The 23,489-nt window shown below is 42.5% G+C and overlaps 2 protein-coding genes across 7 annotated transcripts in view; both read right to left on the reverse strand.

Annotated features, from left to right (window-relative positions):
* Nucleotides 1–1,217: 1,217 nt before the first annotated feature.
* On the reverse strand, nt 1,218–10,235 carry tbx16 (T-box transcription factor 16). Of its 2 annotated transcripts, none has more exons than XM_037777137.1 (10): nt 9,643–10,235; nt 4,248–4,367; nt 3,960–4,116; nt 3,771–3,873; nt 3,211–3,375; nt 2,870–3,016; nt 2,718–2,788; nt 2,462–2,550; nt 2,164–2,377; nt 1,218–2,067 (listed from the first exon to the last, which is right to left on the reverse strand). In XM_037777137.1, the coding sequence occupies exons 2-10, from the start codon at nt 4,261–4,263 to the stop codon at nt 1,629–1,631; spliced, it is 1,401 nt and encodes a 466-aa protein (XP_037633065.1). In that variant the 5' UTR covers nt 4,264–4,367; nt 9,643–10,235; the 3' UTR covers nt 1,218–1,628. The 2 variants fall into 2 exon arrangements, with proteins under 2 accessions (XP_037633065.1, XP_037633066.1); XM_037777138.1 differs by having other exon boundaries at nt 4,248–4,371.
* A 142-nt stretch (nt 10,236–10,377) lies between these two features.
* The window catches only part of cabin1 (calcineurin binding protein 1), a 45,357-nt gene continuing 32,245 nt past the window's right edge, over nt 10,378–23,489 (reverse strand). For 4 of the 5 annotated variants that reach the window (XM_037777135.1, XM_037777134.1, XM_037777133.1 and 1 more), the window contains 5 exons: nt 22,655–22,729; nt 16,694–16,952; nt 13,684–13,842; nt 13,359–13,561; nt 10,378–12,009 (listed from right to left, as the gene is read on the reverse strand). In XM_037777135.1, the coding sequence (XP_037633063.1) occupies nt 11,839–12,009; nt 13,359–13,561; nt 13,684–13,842; nt 16,694–16,952; nt 22,655–22,729 (867 nt within the window). In that variant the 3' untranslated portion in view covers nt 10,378–11,838. The remainder of the gene's footprint in view (nt 12,010–13,358; nt 13,562–13,683; nt 13,843–16,693; nt 16,953–22,654; nt 22,730–23,489) is intronic. The other variant, XM_037777132.1, reaches the window with a different exon arrangement.

Here is a 23,489-nt window from a genome sequence, read left to right on the forward strand (position 1 = left end):
GCTGCTACATACAGTCTGAGCTTGGACATACTGGTTCAAGAAGCCTCCGAGATAATAAATCACACTGAGTAAACTCCACACCACGCCAGGATTGTTGCTGAAGGATGACCTCCCCCTCCTCCTCCTCCTCCTCCCCCCCCCTGGACTTTACAACAGTCATTAGCAGCTCATATCCACCCGGGTGGAGGCGATGGGCCCAGCCTGTGTTTTTCAGCTGTGAAAGGGAGCCAAACAGCCCCCCATTTTCATGCTTTTCAAGGCTCATTGAGATGGAGAACGGGTAGTCGTGCGATGCTTTATGATGCCGGTGGGTAAACCTCAGCAGGTGAGCCGGAGTCACAGTAATACAACGTCTTTAATGCATGCTGGGCCTGTCCAAACTACAGAGTGGCCCTCGTTACATCAACAAAGAGCAAATACAAACAAACGCCACCAAAGGAGGCTCTGCTTATATGAGCTGGCCGGTTACAAAGCATGCAGATGTGCAGCCGCAAACAAAGACACAAACACACACAATACATTCATTCATTCATTGGATGAAAAACTAAATTACAGACAGGAAGTTTGCAACTTCATGGCTCGTACAACCAGATCTGAAGGCCTGGGTTCGAATCAGAGGGTTGGTAATGATAACTGAGTGTCACCGTTTGTTTTGAATGTAAGCATAATGAGTAATAGGAGGTATTATTTACATCATCCGTCTATGTTTAAATACATTTTGTTATTATAGTAGGATAAGCCAAAAGTTATATGTAAACTACAGAAACACAAACAGGTAGGGCTGACCCGAAAGCTCGGAGGTTCAACTGTTGCCATGGTAATCAACCTCCGAATCAGTATTTGAATGCTTTGTTTAAAAAAAAAAAAAAATGTATATAAGTATGTAATAAAGTAAAAATCCCCAAATAGCCCATGAAATACCGAATAATCCTACGTTATTCATATTCAACATTAATTATTATTAGTTATTCTCAGACGGATATGTGTGTCTGTTGTGTGTAGCTGTGTGTGTGTGTGTGTACAGCAGAGCAGCAGCGGCACTGAAAGGGGGGAGATGGAGACAGAAGAACATGTCAGTCCGCTGCGCCCAACGTGCCATGTCACGCCACACCACACCGCAAAGCTTCAAATACCTTTGTATATTTTTCAACGAAGCCCAAAAAAAGGTATTCGCAACAGCCCTACAAACAGGACATCAAATCATGTTACTTTAAGTAGGTTTTTATTTTCAGATCACATCACAATTTGAAGACACACATAAATTGCACACAATTTTTTTTTTTTACAAAAATAATATTTAAACTTGGGAAATGAGATGAAATACAAAATAAATAGACAATCCAACAATTAAACAATCAAACAGCATGGCGTAGCACACTTTGTGGTTTCAGTCAGCATCACTGGAGGAGTCTCAATCCTGCCAGGCTGAACAGAAGGCAGCGACACTTCTTCTTCATCTTTCACTTTTTCTATTGTTGTCGCAGGGCAGGTCTCTGGCCCTCAGTCTCGTCTGGGCATGCAATCTCATAGCTGTGAGCACTGGGTCAGCGTTCTGGTAAGATGGCAGCAGCAGCAGCAGCAGCAGCAGCAGCATCGGTGAAAGTCACCCTCAGTCAGTTAAGATTCCTTCACCAGCAGGAGTAGGAGAACAGCGGGTATTGGCTCCACTCGGCCACGTTGCCATGGTGATAGCCGTGGTGCACGGCTTGCGTGGCGTAGTCGGCGGTCAGGTGGTGAGGAGGGGGATACTGGGCGGCGCCGGGGCCGCTCCACTGGCCCAGGGGCTGCTCGGCGCCGTACGGGCTGTAGATGTGGTGGCCGATCACCCCTGGCTTGCCAGCCTGGGCCATGGTCATGTTGAGGACCCCGGTGTAGTCCTGGGGGGCGGGGAGGTGCTGCGGGCCGCAAGGGGACGGGCCGACCTCGTGTGTGCGGGGCTTTGAAGACTCGTGATCTGGGACGGTTGCGACGTCGGGGACTCTGGACTCGAAGCTGCTGCGTCCTGATCCACTGCTGCTGCTGCCGACGCTGGAGGAGGGGGAGGGAGACTTTCCGTACTCGTGGAACCTGAAGAGCAAAAAGAAGGCATTCAGTGGTCTGTTCATCACGACATTATGCTTATTTGTTGCATAACTTCACTTTTTTAACTTTACTAGTATTCACCTGTACGGCTGGTAGGAAGCCGGAGCGGGTACGAGCTGCTCTGTGTTGTACATGTCTCTGGGGTCAGCCCCGGCGGGGGATTCAGTCCTCACGCTGTGCTCCCTCTCAGCAGCCCACGGGGAGTAGCGCTCCTCTTTGACGCCGTCAGCCTCTTTCCTTTTGGGCAGGTCTCCTTCCTCTCCGTCGTAACCCTCATACGATGACCGGCAGAAATCTGAGAGGAAGCAAATCATCCGATCAGCTTCGGGGATACAGGACAAGAAGGTACTACAGGAGGAAGAGAGTTTTAAAACTGTACCTGGTGGACTGTCCTCCTCTGAGTCTCTGTTCAAAATGTCTGACATCTTGGCTTGCTTCTCCAGGCAGGTTGGGTTCTTGCTTGAACGCCTGCAGAGGAAGGTCAGGTTCATTGCATTAATTTCTATACCGCAAAGGAAATCTGTAGATGCGCCTCCATTCTTCCAATAAAGCAACCAAACTGGAAGTATCGTAGTGACTCTCCAGCTGTGGAGCCGTTATCATCACTACCTGCATGTGACTAATTTGACACTCACCTTTTTTTATTAGTGCCTTCATCCCGGAAACCTTTTGCAAATGGGTTGTGGTCGATCTTCAGCTTCGTAATCTGCAGGCGGGGAAATCAGTTAAAATCCCAATAATGTGTGACTTCCTGGCAGCTGTTAGGTTTGCGGTGAGAGAGACTGACCTTGGTGTTCTGGTACGCTGTGACTGCCGTGAAGGAAGTCTCAGGGAAGGTGAAGGTCTGGAAGACACTCCAGCGGACGCTGAACAGGTCATCCGCCTGGACGATGTGGAAGCGCGGGTGGTAGCTGTGCATGGAGTGCAGAATGATCTGCAGATAGGAAGAGGGTGGTTAATTCAGATCACTTTTTTTTCTATTTTCAAGCACACAGGTATCCACTTCGCCGCTGGCAGATCTTCCATTCTGTACCAGTCCACCAAGGACTTCAATTATCCTTCAAAAAAAGCAGTGTGGATATCATTTGGAAAGTTAAGCACCCCATTTTCGAGTGCTCTTATACTTACATGGCCGTGCTGGTCGAGTGTGTTGTTGGTGAGCTTGAGTTTGAGGAAGGAGACGGACTGCTTCATCCAGTGGCTCCCCGGGGCCGGGGAGTCGGGGTGGAGGTAGGTCCTGCAGGGAGGCTGGGGCTCCGCTTTCCCCGCCACCTCCCATTTCTCTTTATTCCACTGGAGGAAGGAGACAGATCAGTCAGTCACAGAAAAAGGTGATTTTCATCTTCTTCCCTTCCCACAGCGTGAGAGGAAGACGACGGTGTGGAGAGTGACTGCTGGCCGGCACCACCCACAGAGATAGGGGGTAGTACAGTGGGCTCCCAGCAGGGGATAGAAAAACAGGAAGAGATAGCACCCTTTGATGTACAATGTCAGGAGGGGGGGGGGGGGAGGTGATAAACAGGGGATGTCTTGTCTTGTCTGGGGGTTCTGGTAACCAGTGAGGGAAATGTGAAGCCAAAGCCATGACTGTGGTAAGTCAAGGCTACTTTAAAAAGTAAGTTTTTCTTGACTACAAATGGCTGATACCAACATGAAACTCATTCATAAGTGAAGGAAAAATAACTCACCTTATACCTAAAACCATCCTCAGGCACCATGTCAACCAGTAAGATGTACTTGGCACACGGAATAAGGCCGGACAGGTTAATCTTACAGTGTGGAAACATCCTCCTGGGAAACACAGAAGGGGACACGTGAGGAAAAAATACTTTCCAAACATTTTGCATTACATTTTTTTATATGTTCTGTCATCTCACCTGCCCGGTTTAGTGATAATCATCTCTGTTCCTATTTCATGGAAGCTCTTCCAGAGCTCAGGGTCCTCCAGGGTCATCCTGATGTTGCCCTGGAGATAGGCATCAGGGCCGGCAGCCATGGAGGAGGGAGGAGGGCCGCTGAAGTTGGGCTTCAAGTCTAAAAGTGAATCGTCATAGCCACACGCTTCAGTAAAAAGGGATAGGATCAAGAAACAGCTAAAGACAACACGGGTTGGGAAATTGGAGTTATTGATTGAAGAGCTCAGCAATGAAAAGTCAGCCACTCACCTCTGATGGACTGCATTGTTCAGGTTCAGCAGAAGCAGCACAGGAAAAGCTTCATGCACTGAGGGCCAATAAGCAATCCAAGTATCCGTGATATCCAAGTGTTCCTTCAGCTCTGATCTCCTGCCTCGTGTGTAAAAAAAAAAAGAGAAATCCAGCAGCTCAGGGAGTCAGAAGGTCGATCAGTCTTGTTGCAGCAGATATCTCACAGACCATAAGTCCTGCTGGACTGGTGACCGTGACTTTTAAGGGGAGCCCCGGAGTGGGTGGGGTCAAGAGAGCCATTCCCAGGCTTTGAAGTGGCACAATGACAAGTCAGAGGCCCTGCTGTGATTGGAGGGCGCTGGAAATCAAAGAGACTTAACAGAGCCTTGATACCGTCCCCACAGGAAGGGGGATGAAGGAAATGCACCTTTATTAACTGCTAAGAGACTTTAAAACAAATATGGACGCACTTCCCTGCTGCGGATCGGGGTGCTCGCGGCGGCACCAGAATCTGAGTAAATATTCATTCACACGGACATAACCAAACGCCAAAACGGCATTTAGTGTGTTTGTGCAATGTGGTAAATACTCAGTATAGTACATTTAACAAAGCTGATAGAAATACAATGGAGGATAAGTTTAAATGAGAGAGTCCTGTGTGTTTGTGTTCACTGGAGGAGCTGTTGTAGTGGCCATTTGTTGGAAAAATCTAACTTTTTTTTAGGTTTATGCAGGCAAAAGAGTCCATTGTCCATGCAAAATGTATGTTTCTGATGATTTATTTATCCAAAAAAGCAAGCACAAAGAAAACATGGATGTCGCTGCCTCTCTTGTTCTGGTAAAAAAACATAAGCGCACCCCAGATGCATGCTGGTCCTATCTGTTTACCTACCTAAATAACCGCGGGTGCCCACAGTTTTACCTAATTCATAAACAAAAGAAATCAAAATACTAATTACGCAAAAATACGACATATACTTAACAAGAAAAAAAATTAAACTAAAATAACGAGCAAAAGAAAATTATCAAAATCTAAATAAAGTAAATATCTACAATAAAAAAAATCAAACAATACTACTTATTATTAGTAAAACAACGACTAAATACCAACAACAAATAAATAGCTCCTACAAGAACTATTATTCTGGTACTTATTATTGCACATGCCCTTTACAGAGATCTGAAATTAGATAAAAAAACAAACAAAAGAAAATGTTCTGACCTCAAATATACAATCACTTTTACTCTTCTCTACATTCTCAGCTTTCTCCATCAGAGAAATTACGCAGTGGGTGTAAACCCATAATGACGTAATGACTCTTTCTGCAGGTAACTTTTACCTGGGGGCGTCCTCTGCATGCAGAGGTAGGTAGGTGGGTGGGCGGGGGTTGTGTATTGGGGTGTCTAGACAGGCCCATGCTCTGATAGATAATCTCATTAGGCTAGTTTCCCTTGAAGGAGCTGGTTTCTGCATGTGGAGAAAGCCTTGTGTGTAGGCAGGCAATTAACAGCCAGTTAGCACCACGAGCCCAAATCGGCCTTGAATGGGACAGGAGGGGTCTGAGAATAAAGAAGCTGCCACAACAACCCCGACCGTTCCTCCCACCATCCACATCCAGGCAAAAATCCACGGTTATCATTCATAGGCCACGCTACCGCAGGCAAAACAAATGCAAAACACTGCGGAGCGTTAGCATAGAGGCACAAAATTAAACCACAGTCCCCCCTTTTGTTTCCACTGACATGAACATTTGAATTGAAGGGACTTTCACATCTCATTCAACCTCTTTTTCTAGCACAGACGCACCACTTCCACTCACATTTCTCATTGTATTCTCATGTCTGCGTGCTGCATACAATGTCTTCTGTGAGCTCCCTGACACCCATTCACAAAGGATTCACAGTTTAAATACTAAAAACCACATGCAATATATGGTCTTTTAAAAAAGCAATGTTTGGTCCCGCAGTCTTAAATGCAGCACGGCACTCTGTAGAATCAGCAAAAAGAGAGATGTTCACTGCTAGAAAGTCTTCAGTGTGAAAATATTGACGACCCTCTTTAGGGCTCCTGTGCGCAGGTCGATGTAGAATAAAAAGGATAATAACATTCGGCTTGTAATGATGCACTTAAAGATGCAGAGATCATTTAGTCATGTTAAATGTCCTGATGCGGGACCACCTCCCCACCCTCCTCTGTGGCACAACATTGGCCTTGAGGAAGTGCGATGTGTTTTTATCCTCCTCATGTGAAACCAACTGTTGTCGAGGAGTTATTAATCACAGGTTCAGTGTGGCTCTCCTCACTTAGCTCAGCTCCTCACCCCCCCACCTCCCTTCCCTTCCACTGTTTCACGGGGCAGAGAGGTCACGCGGCTCTGCTGAGTGTTTAAGAGGAAGACGCCGCGAGAATTACAGCGATTTCGATGATAAATTCTCTGCTGCAAGTCACTACTGCGGGTCTGGCAGTGGAGTGTGTCGGTGTCTGAGCTGAGGTGTACGTTTCAGCAGCGACAGTGTCAATCCCATTACGCACTGAGTCTGGAGGTGACAGGTGTGACTGGTGAAGGCCTCGGTGAATGGCCTGGGGACAAATTCAGGGACTGGGAGGCATTACAGCCTTATGTAACAGCCAGCATGGGGGCGATTTGGACTGGATGACACATCAGGGAAGTCATCTGGAGAAGATTGATAAGCACTGCAAACCAAACACATGGTGGATTTTGTTCAAGGCCGTAAATATACTGTGTGAATGCAGCTACTTAAAGGGGAACTACGGACATTTTCAAAATTCATACATGTTATTCCTAGAGTCCAAAAAACATAAGTAAACATGAACAACTCTCTCCCAAATCCAAAAACTAGAGTGCTAAAACTCAAACTTGTGATGTCATAGGGTATAAAGTCTGGAGCTGCTCCATAGACAGTGAATGAGAGGCTGTGTTAATTTTGTCAACGAAAACTATGACAAAATATGTTCGTCAACGAGCTTTGTTTCCATGACTAAGACGAGACGATGACGAGACGGCACCGATGCCATTAAGCACTAACAGAGATGATATCAAACATGCAATATCGTTGACAAAAAAAGACGAGACTAAAATGTAGTTTAAAAACATAAAAACTTTACCAAAATATCTCTTTATTTTTGTCACCTTCCACCATCTCTTCCCTTCACTCTGTCTCAGCGGCACTCAGTTTGTCTCTGTCCTTCTTGTCTCACACCTCAATCCCTTACAGCTATGCTACCATAACGCATAAAGTTGGCGGTTTGCAGGTCAGGTCGGTTGAGTAACGCATATTTTTACATGTTGGGCGGTGCAGATTGGCTCTCATAATGGACCTTGTGGGTGTGACTGAACCGTGCATCACTAATGAGCGCAGTCATTCAGGAGGACTCAGAATAACTGCAAAGCTGCATTCTTAATCATTCAACCTGTGGTTTTCATCAGATAATAAGATATATGACAGAAATGTTCAATATAATCTGATGACTCAAAAGGATTAAGATTTAAAAAAAAAAAAAAAAAAATAGCTGACAAAATAAAGAGAGAAAACATTTTCTCTTAAATCAAATTACTTTTCGGTGACTAAAACTACAGTAAAACTAGACTAAAACCATGAAGGATGAAAATTAAAGAAATGTGACTATCCACAGAACTGTCTTAGACCATAGGAATAACATGTATGAATTCTGATAATGGCCGTAGTTCCCCTTTAATATCATTTTAGAGTAACTAATGAGGGATGGCAGCAGGAATCCTTTAGATATCTTCAGCTACAGCTGATTCCTCCCCATATATCTCGTGCCTGATTCCACTGTGGCTTCCCTTCCTGCGTCTACTCCTCCTGGATCACCTTTGGCAGCGATGTTCCACCTCCCAGGTGTCAGTCTTTTGGCCATTTGCTTTAACTGCACCGATCCCCCTTGTGCTCGACAGTTAACAGCTGCCAATATACAGCCAGGGCCCGGGGATCAGACGGCTCTCCGGCAGCCCAATAAAGAGCCCCCGGAGTGGACTGACGAGAAATCTCACACCTTTCGCTCACATTAGCCATGCAGCATGCCCTTTTGATGCTTAATTGGCCACTTTGAGGGGTTTGCAGAGATAGCAGCCCCGTGGCTGGAGACAACACGATGTCGCAGGAGACCGAACAATCTCACATGGCGGGGGAAATACCTGACAACAGGTCGATTCTAATTTCACTTTATCTGCTTTGAGATGCTGTGTTGTGATTGACATGTCTAGTTCATGGCACAGCAGAGAACTTTAATCTAAAGATCTGCATACAAACAACACCCAAGCTGTGTTTTTCTCAACAAGAAAACTAATAAATCTGATTTTATTAGGGTAAAGGCAAATTCGTCAATTTCCTTGCAGAGATTATAAAAAACAAAGTTCTTTACTGTGAAAATAATCTGTTGCATTATCCTCTCTGGCATCCCTGACCTGACTCCGGAGCGACTGTGATCTCATATGCAGCGACTAGGGGCCGGGCGAGCTCACATTTGGTCCACCACATAAGAAAACAAACCTCAAATCGAGCTTGCCTGGCAAAGGGGGCAAATGACAACTTCACAGCACTTCATAAGAAACTCCTGGAAGTTGCTAATGAAGACTAATGACTTCCCTCGTGTCGGAGACTTCACACCACGGTGTACAAGCCCTTTGACCACAAAGTCAATGTGGTCAGCGGGGTGGTCTGGCGGCTGCAGGAGTCAGAGAGCCAACAGCTCCACTAGAAGAGGATGCTTTTTCAGATTTCAAAATGATTTAAAAGCAAGATAGATTTCACAAATGCCTTTACTTTATTATTTTCTTGTTGAATGTTTTTTTGGGGGAGTTTTTCCTCACTTGAATCGAGGGTCTAAGGACAGAGGGTGTTGTGTACTGTACAGATTGTGAAGCCCTTTGAGGCAAATTTGGGATTTGGGGTTATATAAATAAAACTGACTTGACTTGACTATCCGGCAATAAAACATTTGTCAGGTGGTTTTATAATTTCATGATATTAGCCTGAGGGATTTACTAATTGGTTGTTTTAAGAGCAGTTTAATGACAGAAAATTGATAGTTTATATGTGTTTTTATTTATTTTTTATTCTTTTTAAAATAATTGTTTAAATTTATTTATTTATTTATTTTTACTATCAATTTTATTATTATTATTATTATTCTATATATAGTTTATACAGTATGTGTTTCATTATCAGCCAAAGGAAACCACGATAAAGTGTGGAGTTTGAAACACAAAGAAAAAAATCAGTAATACAAAGAGCATGTTACTGATTTAAATAATGTGTTTTCGGTCTCATAGTCAAAACACACACAGAAAATAAACTTGACTGTAAATAAATTAGCGGTCACTGTTAAAATGTTGTGCCCATGTGTGGTGTTTTAGTGAGTGACCGTCACCTTTACTCTTTCCAGAATACTTGAATGTCTTTCAACAGTCCTGGAGGCATGCAGACGTCCCAGCTCGTCCAGGATTCACCTGCTGATTTCTTAGAAATTAATATGAAACGACAGACATAATGAACGTTAAAACCAAACCTCACTAGTTGGGTCTTAGCCTTGTGATTTTAAAAACTAAGTGGCTCAATTTAACATTCTTCTTTGACATCCTAACAGGATATTCTTTATACTCGTTTGTAGTTGCCCCCTTATGTATTTTTATGCTGCCCTCTTGGCTTAGGTCTCTCTTAAAAACCTGGAAAATGAAATAAAATAAATTTAGGAATACATATATACTTGATCTTGATACAAGAGTATTGTCACTCTAAAGCATTACAGCAGTGAACTAAAGGGTAAAATCCTGTCAAATTATGAGTACAAATTTATTTTCCTGGTTCATATTAATTCATATTATTAATTTATTGATGTAAATCAAGCTGTGTGGATAAAGCCGTCATTTCCCCGTTGCTATTAGTTAATTTTTTTTTTTTAATGAGTCGGGAGGCAGACAGCAGAACCTAACTTTCTCTTAAAAAGGTTCTTAGTTCAGGGGGAAAGTTCCTGCGGTGGAAATGGGGCTTTACAGTTTTCCTCAGAAAGTTCAGGAGGTCTAAGTTACCTGATGCAAGGACCCATGTTGATAACCCGTTATGCAGATGATCTGGATGGTATTTGAAGAAGCACGCAGAACAAATATGTGTTTCTCAAATATATTTTTGGTTTGACATCTATAATGCATTCAGTCCAGACAGAGAGAACAGTTCCCCTCCTGCAGCCTGAGCTGGGGGGGGAACCGGGCCAAGCTCTTTAGCTGTGGTACATTCCCAGAAGAACAATAGAAAACACTATGTTACACCAAAAAAATAAACAAACAAAAAATAATCCCAAACTTTTTTTGATATCAAGGGCGATAGTTTACAATTATTCATTTGTGTTCTTTTTAAAAACTATTTGTAGACAGCTTTCAAGAAACATAAATCAGTAAATATCTCTCTTTTTTTTTTATAGAAAACAATCTGTAAAAAACATTCTGTTGTCTTCCTCTGAGTTGAGCTATAATTGTGACAAATTTACCAAAACGGTTTCAATGGAAAGGCATCTATATTAGAAAGTCTTCCTCGGCATGCAGTTCAATTCCACTGAAATCAGGAGCGATCACGTGAAGCAACCGTTCACAGCGAGTCCCTTCCTGAGTTGACTGGAATCGAAGTGACCTTCACCTTAATGTTTACACTCTCACACATCTCTCACACACGTGTCCAGCTTAATACTCAACCCATTTAAAGCCAAACGCATTGGAAAGGATATTTGGATTGTGATATGTACAAAAGCTAATTCATAATAACTGAAACCTCTTTCCGTATCATTCAGATCAGTGCTGGTGACAGGACATCTTTCCTGGTAAGAACTGTTCCTCTTAGCTACAAATGCACTCGAAAGAAAATAAAATATATATATATATACATATATATGGGACAAAATATTACAAGAATACAAAAATAGCACAAAGTTAAGTGCCAACTGAAAGACATCCCAAACGTTAATAAGTGTAAACATTTCCAATCTGCTACAGGTTGTGAGGCTCCACGGACGAACCTCGAATGCAGCCGATTGTCCTCATTTCACCTTTGTGTTGATTGAAATACATTATGTACCGATGCAGATGAAATTACCATGCCAACGTAAGTGATCTAAGTGGTGGACTGCAGGTATGTGCTGCTGAGCGTCAGTCCAGACTGAGGCACCTCAGATTGGCGAGGATTTAGCTGCTGCTTGGAGATACAGTTAGCACACAACATTAAAAAAAAGATGCATAAACATGGGACTGGTTGGCTTTAAAGGCTGAGAGTCTTTCTCGCCGGATCCAGTGTACGGTGGCGGTGCAGGAGAGCTCGATGTGTGATATGCATAAATGGCACATTACAGACATGCTGTGAGACTAAAGCCATCGTCGTCTGTCTTGCACCATCGCTGCTGACGAGCAGAGCGACACGGTGACACGACAGGTGATGAGAATACTGCATTTTCTTCAGTTTGGGAGTGCTTTTTTTTTTTTGTAACGCACGTGAGGGAGTGTTAGCATCAACAAAGACAGCTGCAGTGATGTATATCAAAGGCCATGTTCAGTTTCAGCGTACACGCGAGGCCGTCGGCGCCTCAGATGTCCATGTAATCGTCCTCCTCGTCCGACTCGCTCTCCAGGGACGACTCCTGGCTGGATGTCTCCTGCACCTCCAGCGCCGGCTGGCTCAGAGTGTCCTTTTTGACTGTGGCTGCAGACTGAGATGACAGGATGACGTTCTGTACAGGAGCAGACAGCAGGGGACACTGTTGATTGTTAGACTAGGCTACAGTTTAAAGCCCCCAGACACACCAACCCGATATTAGAGAACTAGAGGCGACGAAGGCCGCCTGTTGCGTCGCCTCACGTCGCCTTTGTTTTGGCTGACAAGTTGCACTTGAACACACCGAAAAGATGACGGCCTACGGCCAGTTAGCACGTACGTTCTGCGCCTGCGTGAGATGAAATAACTCTCCACTCAAGCAGGCGGCGGTAGTCTGTATTTGTCAATCAAAAATGGAAACCGGAAGACCGAGGACTGATCAGAATGAGAATGATCAGATGAGATGAAAATGAAAAATGAAAAGAGCCTTCTGTGTTTTTCGTCTCAACTTTACTCGTTGACTTGCTTTCTTTACTTCCGTTTTTCTTCTGCTGCATTCAATATGCTGAATCAGCCGAAAAACCTCAGACACAGACAGACTAGAGCCAACGGTGTGGGACACACCGCAGAAAACTAGGGCGACAGATGCTCGCCGAAGGCCCCAAACTGTCTGACGGGCGACCGTTTCCTTGGTGTGTCAGGACCTTAACCTGAACTCTGCAATAGAAATGGGCCGCCAGTGCCTGCACTGGTATTTTTGCTTATTGTGATGTCATTTCATTCATCATTGATGTCAGTATCTTAATGTTTTTCAGTTAGTTTTTTCATGCTTTATATCCCTAAAAGCTGTACAACCTAAGCTAAAAGGTTATGTAAGACAATTAATCATAATAATTGATAAAAGTATTGAAATTGTGTTATAAATAAAAAAAATAAAAAAATATGACATGCTTTTTGATAAAATTTCACAAAATAAACATACAAAACCTTTTGATCCAAAAGATTTCTAAATGTAGAAACATGAACAAAATATTTCTAACACTTCATAAGAACTATGTACATTTTTAGTTTTTGAGATTTGCTCATTTTTATGAGCAGAGTGCAAAGGTGTATTGATCATCTGCAATAAAAATATTTCCCCAGTGCCTACATTGATATTTTTGGCTTGTTGTGATGTCATTTCTTGGAGTATCTTCAAATCACATTTGTTTTCCTAAACATCTATGAATGTAGAAACATGAACAAAAGATTTCCCAACACAACTAACTTTATTTCAATGTTGTTTTTTTTGGACATATGCTAATTTTTATGAGCAGACCGTTCCGAAATTAACGCAACGTGATGACGGGAAAGACAGAAGCTTAGCTTTCCGCTGCAAAAAGAATGAGTGCTCTCGCTATTGTGTTTTTATTTTAGATCGATTTAAACAGGATCATGCAACGTTTTTAAAGAGTTGCATGTACGGCTATGATCACTCACACAGAAACACACATGTAGAGGCAAACTTCCTACCTTAAGTCTCTGTTTGGTTTCCTCTGAGATGCTGCCTTTGGGGGAGAGAAGGGTGGGTGTGGGAGGTGTTACTGTAATCTCTGGTGGGAACTTGGTAACGGTGGAAGGGATGAAAAGCTTTGGCATGTTGGGTGGGACACGGGAGCGGATTCGGCTGGGGTCTGGAAGTTTTGACTGATCATCGCTGGCATACTGCTGCTGGTCTGAGAGGGAAAAATAACAACACATTTCTAAATATTAGAACAACTTCCAAGGCACATGAAGCCACTGAAAGTCAAGTTAGGTACAGTTTATATGTTTATGTTGGAATATCATCAGTTCTGACCTGAACAAGGTTGTGCGGTGCTACATGTGGCGGTTTCCTCCTGGAACCAGCCTGCTGCTGACTCCTGTCCCTGGGAGACAGTGGCGAGTTTCATCTGCTGACAAAGGTGCGACTCCTGCTGTCGGTACGCGAGTCCCTCTGAGGGCTCCTCCCGCTCCTCTGTGGACACGAACGATACACAAACAAAACATATGTTAAAGCTTTACCATCAGCACCGTGGGCCCCTCCTAGTATTTGGCAGTTTTACAATATTTGTAATTCTCAGGTCTGCACAATTAATCCAAAATTTATCAAAATATGACCCACTGCAATTTTCAAATCGTAGGAGGCACAATATTAGTTAAAGTGGATGTCAAAATACCATTTTAAATTACATATTGTCGTGCTGCAGAGATGTCGTTGGCCTACACATCATATTCTACAGACTTAAGAAAATATCATTGTTTGGTACAGATCCCCGAAAAAAAAATCACACTATAATCATTTTAATGTGTTTTCAATGAAAATGAGCATAACGATGTAAAAATGATAATTCCCTCTAATATTGCATATCATATTGCAATTACAGTATCAGTCAAAAATAATCACAATTAGATGTTTTTTTCCCAAATTGAGCAGCCCTAGTAATTCTTCACAAAAACACATAATTAATGATTGGATCCCCTGCCAACAAAGATAATCGCAGCAGGATTTCTGTGGCAGTCATCAAGTCCCCTGTGACATAAATTCATAACACCTAATGAAGAATTGACAGTTTCAAGGACACATTAAGTAAAGATGATGTAAGTATTCTGATGTAGAAATACTATTAAATCATTCTTTACATTTTGGCATTTATTTGGCAGACAATTATCTGGCAACGTCTCTTTGATGGGGACTTTAAAGTTCCCTTCATTAGACAGCTATACAAAAATGATCTAATGTTGACAAGGGAACCATTAGTGCTTTATGCTAACCTGTGAGTGCAGTTGTATCTGTATGAATTTGCAACACTTTCAAAGGTCATCCAACTTTAAGAACTTGAGGAAATCTTCATAGATCCACACAGATTGCTAATATGCAGCTACTGGTTATAGACACTTTCAGTAAACTGGATTTATGATGAAACATGTGCTTGTCACATGACATTCAGAGTCCAGATGCTGTAATAGGTGATAAGATGGACTCAGGCAAACCTGAGACAGAGCTCTGTAAAATTCGCTGTGAAGCAGCATTGTGGGTTTTCTAATTAAGGTCAAAAACAAGATGAATACTGCGGTGCTGCAGAGCGCTGTGCCTGACAGCTAATTCATTAAAGCTCTTTGCACTTGAGGGGATTTTTTACTCACAAAAATATATATTTGTATTTTGAAATTCATTTGCAGAGAGCAGCCTTACGGTAACTGATTTTGTCAAGAGTGCACATCATAAATGTATAGATATATAGATGCATATAGATGTATATACATGCATGTCTAAATGTATAGAAAATGTTAGCGCCACAAACAAAAACAAGACATAAGGTTGTTTACCAGCTGCAAACAGAAGACATTAACAAATATGAATTGTATTGACTTCTGATCCTGTAGAATTTTTGCCTTTTTATCAGTAATGTTTGCCTTTATATGAATTATTGTATGAGAGGAGGGAAATGTTTACTCATTACATGATTTCATATTAACTCTTGACTTATTTATGTGTATATATTTCTTAAATGCGTACTGTGTGCTTAGATGTTTCTGCTCGATTTAAAGTAGATTTGGGGTAAAGTCCATGTAATACAATACTCTTCAGGGTCAAAAACAACATCTACCTTCAAGTTTGTTGCCTGCAAGATGTCTACGAATATCAAAGAGGTCAAATTAGGCTACGGTTTCAGAGGTTGCAGTAAAAAGCGTGTGACCATAAACAGGAAGAGAGCCAAACGCAGTAGCTTCACTTACTGAGCACTTATCTGAAATGAAAGCTGCCTCAACAACAAGGGGATTGCCTTCAGTGTCTCCGAATGATTTTTACTGCCCTCTAATGGCTCCACTGTCATCATACAGAAATCTAATGATTATTAGAACCTTCTACATAATAATTACATGTAATAACTAGAAAGAAAAATACCAAATACTGCATAATGAAGATTCACAGGTTGAGTTTTTTTATCAGGTGAATTCAGGCTGAACACACTGGGTGCAGGAATTGCATCGTTAGATATTAAACATGCAATAAACAGCAAACCAGAATATTCATTATGAGGATTATTATGCCAAACCCCTCCAGAAGCTCAGAAAAAGAGTCACAATCTGGAGGACATCGATTTCTAAAACTCCTGATGGGGAACTGACAAAACCCAAAAGGCAAAAATACAAGCAGGCCAGCCAGAGTCTGCTGTTATGTAACAGATCTGTGGAAGTCCACATGCGCCCCCTGCTGGTCACAGGGACTAAAGAACTTTTAGGATCTTCACAGACTGAACTGCAAAAGAGCATTTTTTTTATCTCTAAAATCTTCCATGTAGGGTTGTAACCGTATCAAGGTGAGTCAAAGATGCAGACAGGAGCAGTCTGGCTGCTCTGTCACGCACCTACAGTAGATGATAATAGTCATAGGACAGTATTTTAAAAGCTCACAGCTGATGTTATTTTTCATTTAGTAGTTAATTACTGCTGGTAACACGTAAACTAACATTCTTTAGTTATATAACATATTGTAGCTGCATGATATTTTGTTTTAATCAGGTTTATAATTCTGTCCTCATTCCATTAAGGCCCTTGTAACTACTACTACTGCTGCTGCTGCTGCTGCTGCTACTACTACTACTACTACTAGCAATAACAATAACAATAATAGTGTAATACCTTGATACCATGAAACTGATACTTTCTGAGATGGTTATCGTACCGTGAAAATCTCATACCGTTACAACCCTATTTCCAAGCATCAGAGAACGCATACATTTGTGTTAATATGTGTGTACATGACATTGTGGCAAAAACACTAAACAACTGTATAGTGATGTTGGGAGTGGAGGCCACTGTACCTGTGTGTGGTAGGAAGGCCATGGCTGCAGCAGGGTGGCTAGCTGCTCTCCTGTGCTGCGGCTGATCGTGGAAGCCCGAGGCTTGGGGTCTGGATAACTTGCTCAGGGGCTCGTACGCCACTTTGGCTAGACCCTCCGGGGCGGACAGCGGGTGGCAGGCGGTGTGGCTGAGCAGGACGGGCGTCGGCAGGGAGGCGGGGAAGAAGATGTCTCGGTGGTCCTTGGTGTACTTGGGTGTGGTCGGGGCATCGCCGGCAGACTGTTGGGAGAGAGAAGAAGAAGAAGAGCATTGGTCGTGAGGAGGTGTGACTGACTGACCTTGGGGATCCATCTGTAGCGTTAACCCTTCCTCTGCTCAGGTAGATTTCAGAGAAGCGTACATCCTTCTCCCCTGGAGACAGAATCTCTCTCAGTCGATACCACTGCACTTCTCAAACAACACATCAGCGATATCAGTCTAGGGTCTTTCCCATAAGTAATGAAATCCTTTACGGAGTTGCGATGTCATCCCCCCCGGGGCTTCAGAGGCTTACGTGTGTGCTGAACTCTGTGTTGTTGGGTGCCGGCGAGGAGCTCAGCTCTACATCCCTCTGAGCCACTTTTCCTGTGTGTCCTTTTGAGGACCACTTACAAACACAAGAGCTGCACAAACAACCTGTGACAACAGCCGCCCTGCTCCCACAGCCGCTGTCATGGCAACACCGAGGAGCGTGGTTAAAAGAAAAGAATACACCTTCTCTAGTTTTCAATTTTAAACGGATGAAAAGTTGGGATGAAAACTAGCCTTTATAAGCCTTTAATCCCAGCTCTTCAGTCTTTGAACTGTGGCAACATTTAACAAACTGGAGAAATTATTTTACATCCGGTGTTACTAGGATACACAGAATTGAACTGCATTAATTATGCAGGCACGTAAAAATTATACAACTTTGCGACGGAGAGGGCTTCTAAGTCAGAGGCAAATTTGATTATTAAATGTATTCCAGTTTTGTCAAGATTTCACAAGCCACACACGACAAGCAGCCTTTGACAGATACACTATGTTAGCACAAGATAATTTGGCAATAACAGGCTCTCTGCTGGGAGTCTAAGTCAAATTGTGCTCTGAATAACAGCTGTGTATGACGGAGCTCCCCACGGGATTCACACAGCACAGCGCAGGCAAATCAAACAAACAAGAGTAGCCCTCAGAAAGCTTAGACGGATCCTTCAGCTCAATGCAGAGCGGCACACGGCAGCTTCAGGCATGCAGCAGCTCCACAGCCAGCTTTGATGATTCATATCTCATGAATTAAACATCGCCAACAAAGACACCAACAAGTCAGCTAGACCGTGTGCTTCAGAAAAACACAGTACCTGAGAAAATTGCAGCACATAGCGTGCGGCCGGTCTGTAGGTCTCCCGAGTGTTTTATGTGTGGTGAGAGTGGGTTGCTGGCAGCCGAGCAGAGGTCTCACAATATGAAATGAAAGATGGTCCTGTGCAATTATCGAGATTGGGCTTTAAATCAGATTAGAACAGCTGTAGCCGTCGCGTACAGGTTCGGTCATCTTTCCAACGCATTTGAAAGACCGGCCAACGGAACATTTTAATTAAAATGCCTGCCCAAATGGGAGGGACTGACACTGGGGCTCCTTTGTGAAGCCATATTCTCCTTTGACGAGTCAACATTCTTCCAAGTCTGCTGATATACAGGAGGTGATACTGGAGTGTTTTAATGAAGTACCTCCATCCAGCCTCTCAAAGAGCGGCACCATCTCTCCAAGAAGAAAGTAGAAAGCAAAAAGATTATGAAAATATATCAGACAGTGGCAGTAACAAAGAGCACAGGTCATGTAGCCTTATCATGCTTTGGCCTGCAGTCGGGCCCGACCGCTATTCGATCTTTCGGAGGTTGTAGTCGGCTCAGTTTTAAAGATAAAGTGGAGATACTGAGACTAGAAAACCTAAGAAAGCAATTGGTACCAATCATGTCATACTAGCTTATTGTGAAGGAGGCTAAATAACGCTCCAAAGTTACGCTAATTTTGTCGAGGAAAAACTGGCATGGCCATTTTTGCAGGGGTTGTTTGACCTCTGACCTCAAGATAGGTGAATGAAAATGGGTTCTATGGGTACCCACGAGTCTCCCCTTTACAGACATGCCCACTTTATGATAATCACATGCAGTTTGGGGCAAAAAACATATAGTTTTTATTAGTATATATTTGTTGTTTTTGCCCATTCTAAAATAGTGTATATTTCTGGTGTGTTCTTTATACTAGGACAGTTTTCCTAAAATTAAATTAAAAAGAAAACCTGCAACATTTCGCCTTGCTTACAGTATCGCAATTATATAATTGTTACTCCAGTATCATGATACGTATCGTATCACAAGATTCTTGCCAATACACAGCCTTACAACACATACAGTTTTTGCGGCTCAGCACTACGCGAGCAGATCTCGCTTTGCACTTGTGGGGGCTTCAAGGGATGTGTGAATCTGTAAGAAGCAGGCAAGAATGTCTCATGCTCTCGAGCTGAGAACTCCAAGGTGCCTGCTCACATTTCCCACTACAAGTGCAACCAAATGAAAACCACGACATGAGCTGGTGGCACAATAATTACACATAAACATGGAAGTTAAATACAACATTTTAAAACATTTGCTGCGGAGATGAAGTGCATCCAGATATTAAGGAGATTTATACATGTAAATAAACAACTGGAACCTGATTTCAAAAGTACCCACACAACTTGTTTCAGTAAAAACAAATTTTGATTCAAACCACACACATTTGAGAAATGTGGCTTGTAGTTCTGTGCCTCATCTGCACCATTATCTCTGTGTCGTGTGTTTATGCGTGAACATCAGACAAACGAATGCACAGACAAAAAAGACAACAAAAAAGATTCATGCAGAAAATAAGATGATGCGATCAGTGAACCAGGAAAACAGAGATTTATTTTGCCCACAGCTACTTCTCGTGAGCCTGAGGTTCGGGGAACATCACCGTGACAACAGGATGTGGGCAGAGAGACCCTTGTCGACTGTGTGGGCAGGAGGAGGGATGCGAGGAAGAGGGAGTCACCGCCACTGGCGCCACAGGATGGAAGCAGAACAACTAATGATTCCATGAAGAATATGAGTACTGAAGACAAAGCTGAGCTAATAGTTGGTTTAGCTGAACCCATTACAACTACAATTAGACATACATATTTAATGTTTATAGATAATGCTGTCATTTTGCCGGGTAAATCATATGCACATTGCCTGTGCAAATAAGCAACATGCATACCGATGCTCAATTGAAACGATGACAAGTTTAGCAACTACAGAGTGAAGCTGAAGGGACAACAGGGTGCATTCACACCTCGCTTTTAGGCTATATTTAGCACTGGCAGGCTGAGGCAGGATAGACTTGAAGTTACTCATCAGTTTAGCACATTTTACTACAGATGCTGCATGTCAAACCTGCTATTATAAGCTAAATAGCTGACAAGTAAAATTAGCATTCAACCTACTTGGATTGGCAGCTGGGTGGGGTGTACAACATCGGGACACCTCAGATAGATATTTTAAGCTTGGCTGGTAAAAACATAAGTTTGATATGATGGAAACCAGACTTAGTATGTCAGAGTAATGCCATGATGGTTGTAGCTTATCAGATCTACTTGGTTAAACTTGTATCTGCTGTTATAATGACTTCCTGACTGGATATTTTCTTTTGCCTTTCATTTAAAGGCTATGTAAAACAGTGTTCATCATGTCAAAAAACAAAATACTGCTGCTGCATCTTAAACTTTTTTTGAGTAAAGCCTTAAATCATCAAAGCTTTACTCTGCAAGACTACATGTATTCGAAACTGCATACTATACTAGTAGTACGTACTGATTTGGCCAAAATGTAGCATTTAGTATGCAGTAGGCAAACAAAAGTAAAATCTACAGTATGCCAAAAATAACCGGATGTCGTACTGGTTTGGAAAAATCTCCATCATGCATTGGACCAGGTTACCTCCCCTACTGTATCCCACAATGCAAAGCGCTGGAATGGTACGGGTCTATGGTCACAACAACAGTGGCCAAAAACAGCAAGTTTTTTTTACATTTTTTGTAGCTATTTCATCACTAAATTCACTTCTGAGACTTCTTGAAGCAAGAAATCAACTGTATAGATTTTGCATATTGGCAGTTTTACGAAAATTGATGGGGAATCGAACATTTGCTCCAACGCTTTCGAAGTTTAGAAGCTACACAAACTGCCGTGACAGTAAGCCGGCGACTGCCGGGAAATAAAAGCCTCTTGTTTACGAGACCTGTCTCTAGAGAAAGCTCCAGCCAGCTTATAGCGGTCTGTGAGCGTAATTGCCTGGTTGGCGAGGCTTTTATTTCCCTGTTGACGTATGGTTTGTTTAAATTAGGGCAGTCAATTGATTAAAATATTTAATCACGATTAATTGCATGATTGTCGATAGTTGATCGAGATTAATAGCAAATTAATCGCACATTTTTTATCTGTTCAAAATGTACCTTAAAGGAAGATTTGTCAAGTATTTAATACTCATATCAACATTGGAGTGGACAAATATTCTTGCTTTAAGCAAATATATGTATACATCTATTATTGGAAATCAATTAACAACTCAAAACAATGACAAATATTGTCCAGAAACCCTCACAGGTACTGCATTTAACATAAAAAATATGCTCCCATCATAACATGGCAAACTGATTTCCAACAGGCAACAACAGCTATCAGTCTGTCAGTGTTCTGACTTGACTATGACTTGCCCCAAACTGCATGTGATTATCATAAAGTGGGCATGTCTGTAAAGGGGAGACTCGTGGGTACCCATAGAACCCATTTTCATTCACATATCTTGAGGTCAGAGGTCAAGGGACCCCTTTAAAAATGACCGTGACAGTTTTTCCTTGCCAAAATGTAGCTTATGTTTGGAGCGTTATTTAACCTCCTTCGTGACAAGCTAGTATGACGAGGTTGGTACCAATGAATTTCCCATTGGTTTTCTAGTTTCAGAGGTCAGTATCTTCACTCTAGCTTCACCACAACCTCCAAAAGATCGATTGCGGTAATGTGTTATTATCGTGTTAACTTTGACAGTCCAAGTTTAAACAACACAACATAAATGTCCATTATAAAATTAACGGGAATCTGTGGTTATCTGCCTTTTTGGAGTTGAAAAGCTCCACACACACAATCGCTCGTGGGCGTAGCTCTCTTGAGAGCGGCCAGTCACGCTCACAGAGCGGCTACAGAGCAGCAGGTTGTGGCGAGGGAAAGAGCTGCCTCTGACAGGGCAGAGAGATACCTGCTGAGACAACATGACCCTTTTTAACATCACTCTTATATTTGTAGGGAGATCATTCCCATGTTTTGTTGCTGTAACTGAAAAAGCAGTTTGTCAAGCAATGTTTTATATTAACAGTCTCCCCTCGTTGATGATCCTGTTTGTCTTAATCACCATGAGCTGTTCTAATAAATTATTTAAGGGGTGGGGGAGCTAAACCATGCAGTAACAAACATTTGTCATAAACAAACAAACAAAATCAAGGCTCAATAAGTTGTATTTGTCGATAATATTGCAATAATGTTCGTTTTTTTGTCCAGTGCTTAAAGCTTGTTTAAAGGCTAAAGCCTTGCCTAGCATACTGCAAAATACATTGCTTTAACTGTTTCATACTACATACTACTGAGGAACGCAGTATGCAGTATGTACTGTATACTATGGTTGTCAGTAGTATGCAGTAGGCGGTTTTGAATACAGCCACAGTTCCCATTACATGAGGGAAATAAACAAGTATTTCGCATCAGCTTGGATAAAACGGGGACAGACAGAATGTACATTTAGCTCTCTATATAAATGTAAACTACAGTATGAGCTACAATGCACAGGGGAGACACATTGTAGAGGTAGCAGAAAGATGGCAGAAGAGCATGCAGAGTTAAAAGTGTTTTACCTGTCTTTGGGCAGAAGTGGCCAACTGTATCTGGCAGAACTTCACAGCTTGGTCCAGAGCTACGTCTTCATCAACCTGTGACAGGAGAACAGGCAGAACGAGGACATTAGGGCAGAGCTACATATGCTCGTTGGTGGTTATATTGCACAAATCGTTTCACACATCTTTTTCTATTTAGTAAAACCTCCTCATGCAGCACTGGAGCGGTGAGTGTACTACTGGAAATTCATCATATCTTTCTGAGGTGACCTGTCCTGTGTACACACCGTGGTAAATTAGTCATTATGTCTCTACACTAATGCCAAACCAACAACAAATTCTTCTGATGGTGTATCAGAGCCAGTGGGATGTCTTCTGCCTCTGATCATAACACTAGTAAAGAAAGGCTCACATTAAGGGCAGTGCATCGAGCAGTTAGCAAGCTTAGCTGCAGCCCAACGTCGTACACTTAGCAGTAATCTTGTTCACACAGCTGTTATGTTCCCTCCAGCAGTCTGTTGTATGCTGCGGTTCAGGGACCCCCAAAGGGAGGGATTTTACAGCAGCCTCATTCTAGTTTTCAAATGACGCCAGTTGTTAAATGGACTGAGTCAAGCTTCAGTGCATCACAGAGGACAGCCCTCCGCTTTCAATTCCTGTCTAGCTCACTGCAAACCCCTCCTTGTCAAACCACATACAGTTGCCAGCGATGACATATCAATATCGTATAATTATTACTATGAGAATGAGACGAATTCCAACAAGACATCTCCAATAACTTAATGTGACAGGACATACTGCATTCTGATGGCAGAAAATGCTGTCTAGAACACACAATTTAGTGGCTCTTTTGAAA

The sequence above is a fragment of the Sebastes umbrosus genome, chromosome 8 (assembly GCF_015220745.1).
Source record: "Sebastes umbrosus isolate fSebUmb1 chromosome 8, fSebUmb1.pri, whole genome shotgun sequence".
Taxonomy (NCBI): Eukaryota; Metazoa; Chordata; class Actinopteri; order Perciformes; family Sebastidae; genus Sebastes; species Sebastes umbrosus.